Raw genomic sequence first — 16,060 nt, 5'->3', positions numbered from 1 at the left:
GGTTAAGGCCCTGACCACCTCCAGCCTCCTCTCTGGTCATGCTCCCCCAACCCTCAGACTACTCCAGGTGGTCTTTTTTTTTTTTTTTTCTTTTTTGCCTAACCCACAACCTGTGATCTTCTCCATCTCTGTATCTCATATGCCTTGAACAAACGTCCTCTTCATTCTCAACCTGGCAGGCTCCTTTTAATCCTTTAAGACCCCACTTAAAAGGCACTCTTCTGAGTAATCCCCCAGAGTCTTCCTCCCTGTGCCTGCCTAAACAACCTGCTCCCAGAGGACAGGGCCCTACCCATTCCTTCCTGTGTCACAGCCCAGGATGGATTTAACCCTCAAAATAATTGGGTCCTCCCTCCCTCTAGCAACCACGCCAGTCATGGGGCACTTTCTAGGTTCCACACACCAGGGATTTTGTTTCAGATCATCATACCAAACAAAACCAAACCCAGTACCGTTGAGTCGATTCGGACTCATAGCAACCCTATATGGAATATCTTATTTTGACCTCCAAACAGCTTCAAAAGGTGGGACTGTAATTGAGTTCACTTTACCAACAAGAACACTGGGGCACGGGGAGAACTGACTTGTCCAAGATAACCTGTTGGGTGAACTGGGGGGAGGACTGGGACCCAACCCAGACCCCAGCCCAAGAACACAGGTTTGGGGGCCACAGCTGCAGTTTTCCATGGAAATGTCCCATCTCTGTCTGCCCATCTTTTCAGTGAAAGGGAAGAGGTTGTTTGTGGAGGTGGGGATGTGGATGGGATCTAGCCTGGGCCTGTCTTCTCTCTCAGGCCAGAGAATGAGGTCTGCATGTTGAAGGAGGACAGTGGGGTGCAGGGGAGGGAACCTGCTCCTGAAGCAGGAGGAGCCCTGGTGGTTCTGGCAGTCCCCCTCCTGCACAGGCTGGGGGTGCCTGGGGAGGTTAAGGAGCAGCTGCAGCAACCCTTCCCTCAAAGGCTGACCAGAAGGGTGAGAAGCAGACCCTAGAGCCCAGGGGCTGGGTTCTGATCTGCCCCATGCTTGATAGCGGTGGGTGTGGGGGAGGGGTAAGTGTCTCAACCTCTGTGCCTTGGTTTCCTCATTTGTAAAATGGGAACACTTATAGTTGCTACCTTGACAGCTGGCTGTGAGATTAATAATCCAGGTATGGGCACTGTGCCTGGCACAGAGTAAGTGCTCAGTAAGTGGTTTCTTCTATCTACTGTTCTTGCTGTTCTGGAGGCTGACCAGTTCCCCAACATGTCAGTGAAAACGCTTTGTTGTAAAGGTTGAGTCATAGAAGCAGGGTAGGAGAAAGCCGCCCACACACTCAGAGGGGCCTGGAGGACCCCAGGGACCAGAGGGGAATGCCAGGAAAGCCACCCCCAACGTGTTGCCCCAAGGCCCCTTGTCCTCGAGAGCCGCCTGGAGTGCACGGTGGGTGGGCGGCGCTGCAGGACATGGGCAAGAGTCAGACGGCCACACTGGGTCCCCTGGCGCTGCCACCCCCAGCTAAATGGGACGGGGACGCTCCAGGAACCCCAAGGATGGCAATCGCGGTCGAGGAGGATCTAGGGCACCCCTTGGAGGTGGACCAGTAAGCTTCTTCAGGTGAAAGACCCATCAGTATGAAAACTGATAAATTGATAGTGTGTATGGAAACCCTGGTGGCATAGTGGTTAAGTGCTACGGCTGCTAACCAAAAGGTCAGCAGTTTGAATCCGCCAGGTGCTCCTTGGAAACTCTATGGGGCAGTTCTACTCTGTCCTATAGGGTCGCTGTGAATCGGAATCGACTCGACGGCAGTGGGTTTGGTTTTGGTTTCTTGGTGGTCCATGCTGTAATGGAAGTCTCTACCGGTGTTAGAAGCAAGTAGCAGCAAGGATTAATCTCCAAAACGCAATGTTGGGCAAAGAAAAAAAAACTGCAGAATGGTAGGTCCAGTATGCTACCATTTTCTAAAGTTTTAAATACCAGCATTACACTCCTCAACCGGTTTATAAAGTAGCCCTGGTGGCACAGTGGTTAAGCGCTCAGCTGCTAACTGAAAGGTTGGCAGTTCCAACCCACAGCCACACTGCATGAGAAAGATGTGGCAGTCTGGTTCCGTAAAGATTACAGGTTTGGAAACCCTGTGGGGCAGTTCTACTCCGTTCTATGGGGTTTCCCTAAGTCAGAATCGACTCGACAGCACACAAAAACAGCAATTTGTTCATGGCTGTTGTGAGGGAGTAAACATACCAAGGCACAAGGGAAGGCGCAAGGCCACATTTGGGACATAGGAGCCGAAAAAGAGGCTGTCGGTGCACCTGTTGGGCGGGGTGTGGGTGCCACAGAAGGTGGGGAGGGATGAAAGCCCAGGGGCTGGTTTAGGGGAGGAAAGCACAGAATAGTTTGGGTGTTCCTAGGGGCTCCCAGTTCTGGGTGCAGAGGGGAATGGGGTCTGTGCCCTGCCCAGCCCTAATCCTAGGGACCCCAGTGACAAAGGCCTCTTGGTCCCTCCTAGCCAGAACCCTCCCAGTGTAACTGATCCATCACCTTAGATCAGTTTCTCAAACTTGGCACTATTGATATTTTGGGCCAAGTACTTCTCTATTGTAGGAGGATGTTTTATGCACCCTACCCATTTGTGGTAGGCAGAATAATGTTCCCCCAAAGATGTCCATGGCCTAATCCTTGGAAACTGTGAATGTTATATTTCATGGAAGGGGAAATTAAGGTTGTATATGGAATTAACGTTGCCAATCAGTCTATTACCAAGCCCTGGTGGTATAGTTGTTAAGCGCTTAGCTGCTAACCGAAAGGTCAGTGGTTCGAACCCACCAGCTGCTCTGAAGGAGAAAGACGTGGGTTTTTGGTTTTAATCAGTTGACTTTAATATATGGAGATTACCCACCCACCATTATCCTGTATTAATCTGTTTGGGCCTATTATCACAAAATCAAACAAAACCCATTGCCATTGAGTATTTAACCACTGCTCCAACAGGGCTTCTCTATATAATCACAAATCAAAACCCAAACCCATTGCTGTTGAGTGGATTCCGACTCATAGGCGACCCTATCGGACAGAGTAGAACTATCCCATAGGGTTTCCAAGGAGTAGCTGATGGATTTGAGCTGCTGACCTTTTGATTAGCAGCTGATCTCTTAACCACTGCACCACCAACATCCATATAATCTCAGGGGTTCCTTAAATGTACAAGAGGAACTCAGAGTCGGAGAAGGAAAAGTAAGACGGAAGTCGAAACCAGACTGATTCGATTGCTGGCTTTAAAGATGAAAGAGATTATCTATGAGCCCTGGTGGTGCAATGGTTAAGCACCTGGCTGCTAACTGAAACTTCAGCAATTTGAACCCACCAGTGGTTCCTCAGGAGAAAAGACCTGGCAATCTGCTCCCCTGAAGATTAAACCAAACCTGTTGCCATTGAGTTGATTCCGACTCACCTGCTCCCCTAAAGATTAAGCCAAACTCGTTGCCATCTTTTGTTTCTGACTCATAGCCTACCCTATAGAGTAGAACTGCCTCACATGATTTCCAAGGAGCACCTGATGGAGTTGACTGCCAACCTTTTGGTTAGCATCTGTAGCTCTTAACCACTACACCACCAGGGTTTCTCTCTGAAGATTACAGCCTTGGAAATCCTATGGGTTCTACTCTGTCCTACAAACTTGCTCTGAGTCTGAATTGACTCAATGCAATGGGTTTTATTTCTTCATTTATCCATTTTAGGCAACATCAAGAAGATGAAACTTTGGCTCTCTCGCACCCCAATCGCCCTTATTCTCCCTCCATCCTCCTGATATGATTTCATCATACTTTTTTGGCTGAATTGACAGTGCTTACATTATGATGATGGAAACCCTGGTGGCGTAGTAGTTAAGTGGTACGGCCGCTAACCAAAAGGTCTGCAGTTTGACTCCACCAGGCGCTCCTTGGAAACCTTATGGGGTAGTTCTACTCTGTCCTATAGGGTCGCTATGAGTCGGAATCGACTTGATGGCAATGTGGTTTTTTACATTATGATGGCTACGTGCTCATTGTTCTCTGCTGAACCAAGTAGTGTACTCTGATTATATTTCCGTTTCCATTAAGGGCTATCTTATCATTTTCCTTCGTCAGTTTTTCCATGTATTTTGCAATTTTCTCCCAAATACTCCAAGAGATACGTCAACCTCTTTACAGCATTGGGACATACACTCAAACATTATAGCTTATTTATCTAAAATTGAACCGGGTGTGCGGTGTTTCATCCGGCAACCCAAGCCCCTGAAGCCCTGGGGTGAAGCCCAGGGAGGGGCTGGCCGGTCGCAGAAAGGGACCGGGGCGAGAGCCGTCCGAGACGGCAGACCTGGCAGCTCAGGCGTAGCCAGACCTCTGAGAGTTCGGCTCATGATAGAGAGCCACGTACTGTGCACGCCACTCCAGCCCCCATCTCGCTGGGGACAGTGGTCGCTGCGCGCACTTCCGCCGGGCGCGGCCGTTGCTGGGCGGGGCGGTGACGTCGCCCCGGAAGGGGCGGGCCCGCCGTGAGACAGGCCGCGCTGCGCTGCGCCGCGCCGGCCGGGAGGGGGGCCGAAGCACGGGCCATGGAGGCGGTGGCGGGCGTAGAGGGGCGGCGCGGGACCCCGGAGGCGGCTGCGGCGCCCGAACGGGGCGGCGGGAGCTGCGTGCTGTGCTGCGGTGATCTGGAGGTCATGGCCCTGGGCCGCTGCGACCACCCGGTGTGCTACCGCTGCTCCACCAAGATGCGGGTGCTGTGCGAGCAGCGCTACTGCGCCGTGTGCCGCGAGGAGCTGCGCCAGGTGCGGCGGGCCGCGCGGCCGTGGTTCCGGGGGGCGCGGCGATGGGGCGGCCGGAAAGGAACTTTGCCTTCTTGGTGGCCGGCCGCGGGCCTGGCGGCGCCGACTTCCAAAAGGGAGGCCTGGCGGGGCCACCCGGGGCGTGGTCCTGACGCTGGGGCCGGGCTACAGGAGGTGGCCGAGCTGGGTCGAGGAGGGCTCGGTCCCTGTGGGGACGGAGCCTGGGGACTGTACCCCTCTGCCTTGGGAATTCCTGCCGGGCCACTGGAAGGGGCATGATCCAAGCAGGAATTCCGTGACCTGCTCGCCTTAAGGAAGGAGTTCCATCCTTAGGGGTCTCCACTGAGGCGGAGGGGACAGGGTGAGGGGGCAGCGCCTGAGGTAGTCTGTCCTAGAAAAAGGGGGGTCAAGCTGTGGACAGCTCCCGCCTGTTTCTGGGCCCCACTGGGTGACCCGAGCCAATTCCTGTGATGGCTGTTTCCTCTGTTGAGTGGGGGTGACCCTCAGACATGCCCACCAGAGCAGGTTTCAGAACGAGGAGGAGGTTTTTGTCTGCTCTGGTGCCTGGCGGGTGGAGAGCAGTGTTAGGAAGTTTTTTTTATCCTGTTCGTCACCACTTCAAACTTCAGGGCTCAGTTCTAGACGAGAGGGGAAAAGTTTCTGACTTTGCCGGACTTGTAAGTCCTGGGAGGGTCAGAGAGGGCCATGGAGCATCCCCCTACCCTTGCCACCCAGCAATGCCAGCTGCTGGCCAGGAGCACCAGGTCTGAACTCCTGGGTTTGGCATCCTTGGAGATCTGTTTGCTCCCAGTGTTGTGAAATCCCCTTGGTTCGTTCATGGAAAACCGCTCCGGCTGACATCTGCCAGGGAAACTGCCTTTCCTTTTCCTAGACATGACACAGACGTGGCATGTTGAGGAATAGGCAGCTTCTTCGTTTTTAAGAAAGTACACATTTGCTAAAGGAGCCAAAGAGACACTGCAGACCCATGAACGGTTCTTGGGCTCCTACTCTTTGCTCAGGAGACAAAGAACTTGAGGAACTGCCAGTCTGCAGTGTGGTGAAGGGAGATGGGCCTGAACCCGAGCGACTGGAGTACAGGGAGAGTTGGGGGCGCCCCGGCTCTGTGGCTTACTCAGAGGGCACTTCCCAGCTTTGAGAGAGCCTGCAGGGATGGCCAGTCTTGTATGGCATGAGGAACTCACAAAAGGCCAGGTATCCTCTCGCACCGCACCTATGATTTCCTTCCAGGAGCCTGGGGGCACTGTGGAGGTCTTTACACATTGCAGTCCAGCCCTAGGCACTTACCTGTGTGTGGCCAGCCTCTGGCCTCTCTCACTCCCTGTGGCCCCAGCTCCCCATCCCACACATGCACATCCCCAGCTCTGTGGCAAGGAGGTGTGGATGTGAGCTGGCCAGGGTGTGGTTTGGCACTGGTGCACCACCAAGCGTGGGCCTCCTCCCCACAGGACAGGCCAGGAAGTTTGCCTCCAGCTCTCTCCCTCTCCTTTCCTGCCTTCTCTCCCACTCTTGAACTTGCAGCTTTGCCTGCCCTCACCTGCCATTTCCGTTGCTGAGTCTGCACTATCCTCTGAATCTGTCCTGGAGTCCCAGGCTCAGGCAACCCCGCCACCCCAGACCTCTGTCCTGCCTTAGCGGACTAAGCCTTTGCAAAACCTGGGAAAGAAGCCTACTGGGATGCTGTGGCAAAGAGGCAAGCTTCAGGGGTGGTTAGCTCAGGATACCTTCACCTGTGCTGGTCTGTGGAGGGTGTGGACCCAGTAAGCCCTGCACCCAAGAGCCTGGTCCATCTAGCTTGCCTGGCAGGGTGGGGGTAGAGGCAGCGGCACTGTCTGTGTGGCTGTCGAGGTGGGCACAGCTGATGAAGTCTTGTTCCCTTTTCTCTGGCACATTTTTCCCACAGATGATGGTGGTGTTGCAGGGGCCCGACTGGGCTGCCATACAAAGTGTTAGGTGTCTGAGCTGGGAGGTCCCCGAGTGCAGCCTTGGCCCCTTTCGCAAGCAGGGTAGTGGATGTGTGGGCTGAAGGCCTGCCCATCGTGCCCCCAGGCCAAGCCTGTTTTTCCCATGGTGAATGCCTCCGCCCTGCTACCACGGTCCTGCCCACCCACTGCCAGTGCCTGAACTTTCTGGGGGGTCTTCTGTCCCTTGGAGCACCCTCGAGGGCTCCACCCCACAGTGTCCTATCTCCACAGAGGGCCCTACCAGTCCTCACTGCCCTCACCCCAATTCTCCTGCTCATTCAGCACTATCAAGTGCCCGCCAGAGTGGGGCAAGGGTGGCAAGGCCCCCAGCAGAGCCTGCAGGTGGGTCCCTGTGGCACCATGGGCTCCTCACCTGGTGGCTGCTGGTGTCACTGTGCGCCAGCACCTGCTGGCAGGTGGGGCACCGGCAGCAGTTGAGAGGCCGCAACGAGTAGCTCAAGGCAGACATTGGTGCTGGTGGCAGGTTCTTCCGGAAGACAGGCGTTCCTGTGCAGGGAATCTGCTAGGCTGGAGGCTTTTGGCAGCCTCAAGACATTCCTCTGAATGTTTGTCTACCGCTGGCAGGCACAGAGCTTCAGAATCTGCTGCCTGTGTGGCTTGAGTTGCTGAGGTGGGGACTTGGCTCCACGATTCGCCAGTTCCCTGAGGAGTCTTGTGCATGCCTGGCGGCTGTGAGTGCCTGCTGGATGTTAGGGCTGGTCTGCCAGGAGTAGGAGTGGGTCTGTGCCCAGAAGGCGCCATCAGCGTGTAGGGAGCAGGACCAGGCAGGAACTTGCTCGGGAAGGCTGATCCTGTGTATGGGGTTGGTGTGGAGTGGGCAGAGAGGAAGAAAGCCAGGGGAGGGGATTGGAGGGGTCCATGTGAGCAGGCCCTCAGTGACCCAGTGGAGCTGTGACTCCTATTTGAAGACACATCATGGGAACGGTGGCTACAATGTGGTGTCCACCGGGCACAGTGCAGGAGGACGTGGAGATGGGCAGGGTGCTCGCTGCACCAGCTCCCTAGGCACAACAGGGGGGATAGGCCTGTGGGGCCTGCTCACCCAGCCCTGGCTCCCATTGCGCCCCTCCATGGTGTGGCTAGGTGTGCCCTCTCCCCTTGGGTCCTGGGAGATGGGAGTCCTGGGGTCCTCTCGTCCAAGGACCTGACATTGGCAGAGGGGCTGTCCTGCTGGCTGTCCCTGGCCGGTCCTGGGCCTTCCCAGATGCTTGGGTCATTACAACCCCCGCGTCCCCTGCGGCTGAGCCCAACAAAAAAGGGAGAGTCCTGCCATAGCCTTTTCTGAGGAGGGGATTCGGTGCTCTTGGAGAGCCCGCGTGTGTTCTGGCACAGCCTCCAAGCTGACCAGGCTGGGGTGACAGTGGATGGAAAGGAGGAGGTGGATGGGTGCATTGTCGTGGGCAGGGGCACAACGAGAGCCAGAGAATGCTGCCTGCTAGTGACCTTATTACCAGAAGATGCTGCCTGCCAGTGACCTGCCGTGGGCTCCCAGGAGGTCCCTAGCTCCAGGCACCCTTCACTCCCGTGCGGTGACAGCCAGCCTTTCTGCTCAGCTTCTGTATCTCTGGACATCTTCTGCCTAGGTGGTCTTTGGGAAGAAGCTTCCGGCTTTCACCACAATCCCCATCCACCAGCTGCAGCATGAGAAGAAATATGACATCTATTTTGCTGACAGAAAGGTGTTTGCGTTATACAGGTAAGGGGGAGACACCTTCCCTGGGGCCCCACAGGTCTGTGCCACCTGCATCCTGGTGGTGCTTGGTGGCTGTCACCCCATGCTTCTCATAGCCCCAGATGGGGGCGAAGCACGGAAGGTCAGGGTTCCACCCTGGGCTTTCTCAGATGGCTGTGTGACTTTGGTAGGTCACTGTCCTTCCTGGCCTTCAATTTCCTCATTTGTAAGTGGGGGTGCTCATAGTATTCTCACGGGGTAGTAGGAAGGTGATGCAGATGACCTGGGAAGCCCTCTGCGTGGTACATGGTATCTGCCTTTGGGCTCTCTGAGAGTCTCAAGCGAGTGCAGGCCAGGCTCCAGGTGCAGCGCCCTCCTGGCCCATGGTGGAAGCACCCTGTGAAGGGCATGGCTGTCATAGCCAGGCTGGGGCTTTGACCTCTGGCCTTGGTGGTGGTGGGGCTCAGCCATGTTCTCTGCAGCGCTGGGGTCAGACTCCTGGACCATGGGCCCAGTACCGTCTGGCACATGGTTGGGAGCTGAAACGGTGGCCCTCATGTCCCCAGGCAGCTGCTGCAGCACGAGTGCCCACAGTGCCCCACGCTGCCGCCCTTCGGCCTCTTCGGCGACCTGGAGCAGCACATGCGGAGGCAGCATGAACTCTTCTGCTGTAAGCTGTGCCTCAAGCACCTCAAGGTGGGCCTGCTGTCCTCGCTTCCCGGGCCCCAGGGAGAGGGTGGTGGATCCCTGTTGCAGGGACAGGGTCGAGATGATCCTGAGGTCAGGCAGGGGTAGGGACTTGTCCGCTCGCTGGCCCCCAGGCGCCCAGCCTCTCACCTCACACATCCTAGGGTAGGTGCCCTCATTCTGAGCTCCTCTCCAACACTGCCAGGCAGGGCTCCCAGGGCACATGGCCGGCCAGGCTCTGGTGTTGAGGACTCGGGGCTGGTGTCATCTGGCTCACCTTTGCTGTCCGCCTGTGGCTTCTTGATGCTGGGCCGCTGGAGGGGTAGGAGGCCTGGGGAGTCCCTTGCGAGCCCAAGCCTCTTCTCTGCAGATCTTCACATATGAGCGCAAATGGTACTCACGCAAGGACCTGGCACGGCACCGCATGCAGGGAGACCCGGATGACACGTCGCACCGTGGGCACCCGCTCTGCAAGTTCTGTGACGAGCGCTATCTGGACAATGACGAGCTGCTCAAGCACCTGCGGCGTGACCACTACTTCTGCCACTTCTGCGACGCCGATGGCGCTCAGGACTACTACAGGTTGGGGAGGGGAAGGCCCCAGAGTGGGTGGGGCAGAGGCACGTATTCGCCTGCTCATTGCGTGGAGAGGCACCCCTACCGATCTCCACCTGCCCGCCAGTGACTACGCATACCTACGAGAGCACTTTCGGGAGAAGCACTTCCTGTGTGAGGAGGGCCGCTGCAGCATGGAGCAGTTCACCCACGCCTTCCGCACTGAGATTGACCTCAAGGCCCACCGGACCGCCTGCCACAGCCGCAGTCGTGCCGAGGCCCGCCAGAACCGCCAGATCGACCTGCAGTTTAGCTACACTCCCCGTCACCTGCGCCGGGGTGAGGGTGAGCAGGTCCTACTTCGGCTGAGCAGGGTCCTAGATGGGGTGGGGTAGCTGGATCCCTGCTCTGAAGGCTTTGGACCATGCCTGTCCAGATCAGCTGCCTCCTTGAAGCAGGCCAGAGAAAGGCACTGACTATTCTGCATGTCCTTACCTACTGTGGGCTCTGGGAGGGTTAGTCTCTGGGGCCCCTGGGGTTCTCCCCAGGTCAGAAGGCATTGATTTGAGTGCCTGCTGTGTGCAGGCCCTAGGCAGGGGGCCCTGCGTGGAGTCCCCTTTCCACGGGCTTATGTGCTGTGGGGGTGCCTTTTCAGTCTGACCTGGGGGCAGCTAGGAGGGACCTGCTGCCTGCAGTCCAGGTGGTGATGGGCCGTGTGCTGGTCACAGGGGTTATCGGTGGTGAGAACTATGAGGAGGTGGACAGGTATAACCGCCAGGGCCGACTGGGGCAGGCCGGAATACGCGGAGCCCAACAGAGCCGCCGTGGAAGCTGGAGGTACAAGAGGTGGGAGGCTTTCTTGACACCGATCTTCTCCCATCACCAGCACATTGAGGCGATGGCTGTGGCTGCATCTGGCAGCCAGGCTGGGGACTGTCATTGGGTCTGGGGCACCTTGGCCTGGTTTCAGGGCTTTCTCCTCATTCTCTGCGTAGTATTCACAGAGACAGTAGGATCCTACCCACAAAGCTAGGCAGCCTCGCGGGGGTGGGTGGGTGAGAGGGGCCTGGTCACGGGGGATTTGCTCCAATTGTGCTGTGAAGCACTGGCACAGAGGGCCTGTGCCCAGGCTGTCCCTGCTACCCAGCAGGCTCGGGGGATCAGACCCCAGATGCAGCCCAAAGTGCTAGGTTTAGGCCTCACCTCACCCAGGCTGAAGGTGTCCCCGTCTCCAGGGAGGAAGAGGACCGGGATGTGGCAGCAGCCATCCGGGCCTCAGTGGCCACGCAGCAGCAAGAAGAGAGGCGCAGGAGTGAGGACTGCAAGGAGGGCAGCCGGGCCAAGGAGGAGGTGGTGGCACAGGTGTCCGAGGAGCCCCATGGTGCCCGGCACCCACCCTGCACCCAGGGTGAAGGTCCAGGTGACTGGCCTCTGGGGATCTGCAGGGAATCTGAGGTGGGAGGTGCCCCCTGACCAGCATGGTACCCTGATGCCGTGGCCTCATGAGGGCAATGAGGGCCCCAAGTGCCTGCTCACACATGTCCATGTCCCACCTCAACCCTAACGTGGGATCTTCTTTCTCACAGGCTCCAAGGAAGCCTCAACAAATGGTCCCATGAGTCAAGAGGCCTTTCCCCCCTCGAGCCCAGCTGTGGGGGTCCCACCTCCAAGGTGTGTGTGTGTGTGCGCGCGCGCGTACGCATGCACGCGCATGCGCATGCTTGGCCTAGGGTTGGGCGAAGCGCCCTGGGAGGGTGGATGAGGGTAGGCAGGCCTGTGAGACACTGACTGGCTCTCCTTCTCTGGCTCAGCATCCTGCCGCCTGTGCCAAAGCTCAAGGACGAGGACTTCCCCAGCCTGTCTGCTTGCTCTGCGCCAGCCACCCCTGCCTCTGCAGGGCTGGCACTCCCATATCCAGTTCCTGCCAGGGGCAGGGGCACTTTCCAGGAGGAAGACTTCCCTGCCCTGGTGTCCTCGGCATCCCGGCCCAGCACTGCCCCCACTAGCATCATCTCCGCTTGGTACAGCAGCAAGAAGGTGATGCAGTCTTCCTCGGGGGTCCAGGCTGCTGGTGGGGGCCAGTCCACCAGAAAAGCTGGCAAGGGGAGTGGCAAGGGCAGCCGGAAGGAGGAAGAGGCGGCCCCATGGGAGTTGTACAGCTTGCCCTCCACTGCCCCCACCTCCTCCCTGCAGGCACTAGCCTCCTCCCAGGCCATCACCAAGGGCAGCCGCAAGAAGAAAGTTGGCTCTGAGAAGCCCAGGGCCACGCCACCTCCACCCCTTGACCACACCCCAAAAGCCCCTGATAAAGATGGGCTGCCTGGGGCTGAAGAGGTCCCCACCATCCCCACTGGCAGAGCCGAAGGACCAGCTGCCGTCATCATCAATGGACACGCTGAGGGACCAGCCCTGGCATGCGGTGCCCCTAAGGAGCCCCCCAGGCTCCCATGGTCCCTGGGGCCCCTGCCCTGCCCCACACTCCAGGAAGACTTCCCAGCGCTCGGTGGCCCTTGCCCACCCAGGATGCCGCCTCCCCCAGGTATGTTTGCTGGGGGGCATCTGCCAGGAAGGAAGGAGCCCTTGCCAGATGGGCAGGGCTGAGTGAGTGATGTCAGCATATGTGGTGGTCCTAGTGGCCTCAGAAGACTATGGTGCCCTCTGTGAGCCCCTGACCTTGGGCAGCACCTGACTGCTGTATGATTATTTCCTTGATTTTCGCACCTCCTGGTGGGTGCTGTGAGAGTTAATGCAGTGGCTCGGAGCAGGGCTGACACGGTGAGCGCAGCCTGTGTGCTGGCTCTTGTCACTGGCAGGCCCAGGCAGCAGGGGATGGCCCCTGGCTGTACTTGGTCTGCCACGGTCATGTTTTGCGTCTCGCTGTGCTGCCCTCACAGGGTTCAACACTGTGGTGCTGCTGAAGGGTGCAACGCCCCCGCCCCCACCAGGGCTGGTGCCCCCTGTGAGCAAGCCACCCCCCGGCTTCTCTGGCCTCTTCCCCAGCCCCCAGCCTTCCTGCGTGCCCAACACCACCACAAAAGCGTAAGTGCGGCTAGGCTGCCTAGCCAAGAGTTCCCTCGCCTTGGGCCACCCTGAAGGCTAAGCTGCCATGTCCTCCTCCCCTCCTGACCCAGGCCCAGGCTGAGTCCCCCGCCCCGGACCTACCTGGTCCCTGAGAACTTCCGGGAGAGGAACCTGAAGCTGATTCAGTCCATCAAGGACTTCCTGCAGAGCAATGAGGCCCACTTCAGCAAGTTCAAGAGTCACTCGGGGGAGTTCAGACAGGTCAGGAGTATGGCAGGGCAGGGGCCCAGCCTGACTTTGCTTGGGTTAGGCCTGAATGTGCTGTGATGGTCTACCTCTCTGCTGGCAGGGTGTGATCTCCGCGGCCCAGTATTACAAGAGCTGCCGGGACCTGCTTGGGGAGAGCTTCCAGAAGATCTTCAATGAGCTGCTGGTGCTCCTGCCCGACACAGCCAAGCAGCAGGAGCTGCTGTTGGCACATGCAGACTTCCACAGCCACGAGAAGCCTCCAGGCACCAAGTCAAAGAAAAGCAAAAAGAGCGCATGGCAGGCCAGCACCCAGACGGCAGGCCTGGACTGCTGCGTGTGCCCCACCTGCCAGCAGGTGCTGGCACACGGTGACGTCAGCAGCCACCAGGCGCTGCATGCCGCCCGGGACGATGACTTCCCCTCCCTGCAGGCCATCGCCAGGGTCATCACGTAGCGTCTGCCAGTGCGGGCAGGAGCTGCTGCACCCATGAGCCTCCCCTCGCCTTCCTCCCTCCCCTTGGGCTGCAGGCAGCCAGGTGAGGCTGCCCACTCAGGCCCTTTGGCCACCAGGGAGGCCCCCTGCCCCACTGGCAAGAGGTCACACAGGAGTTCCACCTGGTTTCCTCTTGGACAGGGCAGACCCTTGTCTCAGCAGCAGGTCGGTCTTGGTTTGTATTCTCTTGATTTTGGAAGGTGCCAGGGAGGGAAGGGCCAGGATGCTGGAGCCTGTCCTTGCTGTCCCAGCGGCCTTGGCGGCCCACGCTGGGCTCTCCGGAGTTGTGGGCTGTAGCACCTATGGCCCCCCAGAGCCAGAAGCTGCAGATGCTGGAGCCAGATGTTGAGTGTGTTGTGTAAACAGTTGGCTGTTTCATGGTTCAAGAATGTTCAGGATCAAAAGCAGACGCAAAATCGTGCTACTTGAAATCAAATCTTTACGAGACAAGCTGAATTTAGGATCTCAAATTGCCTCTGACCTTTTATAAGACAGTTTATCATCAAATAAATTTATTTTGCAATATGGCAGTTAGCTGGTGTCCTAGCTTCTCTGCCATCCAAGCGTGCCCACAGCCACGGGGTGTGCTCAGATCCTCCAGGTGCTATGTTTGGCTCAGGTGGTTGCCATGTGCACAGGGGAGGAGGGAGGCCTGGGGAGAGCCAGGGCCCTGCTCTGCTGGGTTTGCTCCCAGCAAGAGGCAGCCAGGTCGAGGACCCAATTTTTGGGGCCTGGCCATACCCAAACCTTCCAGGAATAGACACACTGGAAAAAACTCTAAATACATAGCCAAGTCCAAATAAGGAGGAAATGCCCTCCAATCAGAAGAAATGGAGATGTCATCTTAAAAGAAGCAGAAGAACGCCGTGTTGATGAAGGCGCCAAGGCTAGTGGCCTGCAGAGGGACCGGGCCAGAGCCACACTGCATGGTACTGCCCACTTGGAGCTGAGGACTTAGTGCTGCCTGCCTGCCCAAGGCCAGGACTTGAGCAGTGTCCCTTGGGGGATGGCCATGCTCATGGCAGATGCCCTCCTTGCAGTGAACCCTGAAGTCCCTGAGCAAGACCAGTCCCCAGAAGAACAGAGCAATTTGGGAAAGAAAACATCTCTGTAAAGATATTAAAATGCTTATTCTTAAAAAAGGAACAAGAGCCATGATAATAATAGGCAATGCTTAAGTGGCACTTGCTGTGTGCCAAAAGCTATTGCAGGCTGCACATGCATTTGCTCATTTCATCTGCACCTCTACACTTGTGATTGGAGCTACTGTTGTCCTCCTTTTACAGAAGGGGAACCTGGGACACAGGTTAACAGACTTGCCTCAAGATGAGCAAGCTAAAAAATGGCAAAGCAAGCATCCCAGCTCCGTACACTGTTCCTCACTAAGCCAGGAGGTTATGAAAAAGAACCAATTAGAACCTTAGCAATGAAAAAGTCATTGGAATAAAAATCCCAATAGATGGGTTCAAAAGCCAACATGCCCAAGCTGGATGGATCTCTCCAGGATGTAACACACAGAGACAGATAGGCAATAGAAAGGGGGAGTGACCGTGAGTGACTCAGAGCCTCATGGTCCACCTGATGGGAGGCCCAGGAGTAGAAGGTGGTGGGAATTGGCTGTATGGAGAGACCCTGACTGTGCTTTTCCCAGCACTGAAGATTAAAAAAAGGCAATCAAGCGCTAAGCATGATAAATTTTTTTTTAATCCACAAATAAACTCCTTGCCGTCAAGTTGATTCTAACTCATAGTGACTCTATGGGACAGTAGAATTGCCCCATAGGGTTTCCAAGGAGCCGCTGGTGGATTTGAACTGCTGACCTTGACTGCACCACCAAGGCTCCAATCCACATACAAACAGAAAAATCTCCAAAATTATTACCAAAGAGAATAGTTAACTTACAAAGATTTCTCTTGTTCCCAAACAGTCACAGGAAATACGCAGCCAAGCCGGGTAAATAGAGGCCTAATTTTCTGGCCAAAACCTGAGATACCCTGTTGAATCAATTCCAACTCATAGCGACCCTACAGGACAGAACAGAACTCCCCCGTAGGGATTCCAAGGAGTGGCTAGTGGATTTGAATTCCTGACCTTTTGGTTAGCAGCTGAGCTCTTAACCACTGTGCCACCAGGTCTCCATTCTCTGGCCAGGGGGCTGAAAAGGGAAGCCCATGGCCCCATAAAGTTATGAATTCCTGGGTTCACCCCCAAGACTGGCCACTGGGTGGCGCACGTGCAGGCCACCTCTGAACACAATGCAAAGGCCAATAGAGCTGACATTCCAATCACAACCCACAGAAGACTGGCAGAAACCAGTGGCCTGAAACCAATCAGGTCTCAAAAAAAACCAAACCATTGCCATCAGTCAGTGCCGACTCATAGGGACCCTATAGGACAGAGTAGAACTGCCCCACTGGGTTAAGAAATCTTTATGCAAGCCAACTGCCACATCTTTCTCCCACACAGCGCTGGTGGGTTCAAACAGCCAACCTTTTGGTTAGCAGCCAACCACTTAACCACTGTGCCACCAGGGACCCTTAACCTGCTAGAACAAAAATACCAACACTTTCCATGGGATTCAAACCTGAGTC

General features: G+C 56.6%; 1 protein-coding gene across 4 annotated transcripts; it reads left to right on the top strand.

Moving 5' to 3' along the window:
• The first annotated feature begins 4,539 nt into the window (after window positions 1–4,539).
• ZNF598 (zinc finger protein 598, E3 ubiquitin ligase) lies at window positions 4,540–15,072 on the top strand. Of its 4 annotated transcripts, XM_049903836.1 has the most exons (13): window positions 4,540–4,789; window positions 8,376–8,488; window positions 9,031–9,160; window positions 9,522–9,733; window positions 9,834–10,051; window positions 10,435–10,552; window positions 10,942–11,126; window positions 11,293–11,377; window positions 11,518–11,743; window positions 11,900–12,245; window positions 12,601–12,745; window positions 12,838–12,988; window positions 13,077–14,875. In XM_049903836.1, the coding sequence occupies exons 1-13, from the start codon at window positions 4,574–4,576 to the stop codon at window positions 13,428–13,430; spliced, it is 2,499 nt and encodes an 832-aa protein (XP_049759793.1). In that variant the 5' UTR covers window positions 4,540–4,573; the 3' UTR covers window positions 13,431–14,875. The 4 variants fall into 4 exon arrangements, with proteins under 4 accessions (XP_049759793.1, XP_049759792.1, XP_049759791.1 ...); XM_049903835.1 differs by having other exon boundaries at window positions 10,435–10,543; window positions 11,518–12,245; window positions 13,077–15,072; XM_049903834.1 differs by having other exon boundaries at window positions 9,834–10,045; window positions 11,518–12,245; window positions 13,077–14,878.
• The last annotated feature ends 988 nt before the right edge of the window (window positions 15,073–16,060 follow it).

This window comes from Elephas maximus, chromosome 12, assembly GCF_024166365.1.
Source record: "Elephas maximus indicus isolate mEleMax1 chromosome 12, mEleMax1 primary haplotype, whole genome shotgun sequence".
NCBI lineage: Eukaryota > Metazoa > Chordata > Mammalia > Proboscidea > Elephantidae > Elephas > Elephas maximus.
The sequence above is the reverse complement of the archived record's forward strand: the minus strand, read 5'-3'. Positions and strand labels throughout refer to the sequence as shown.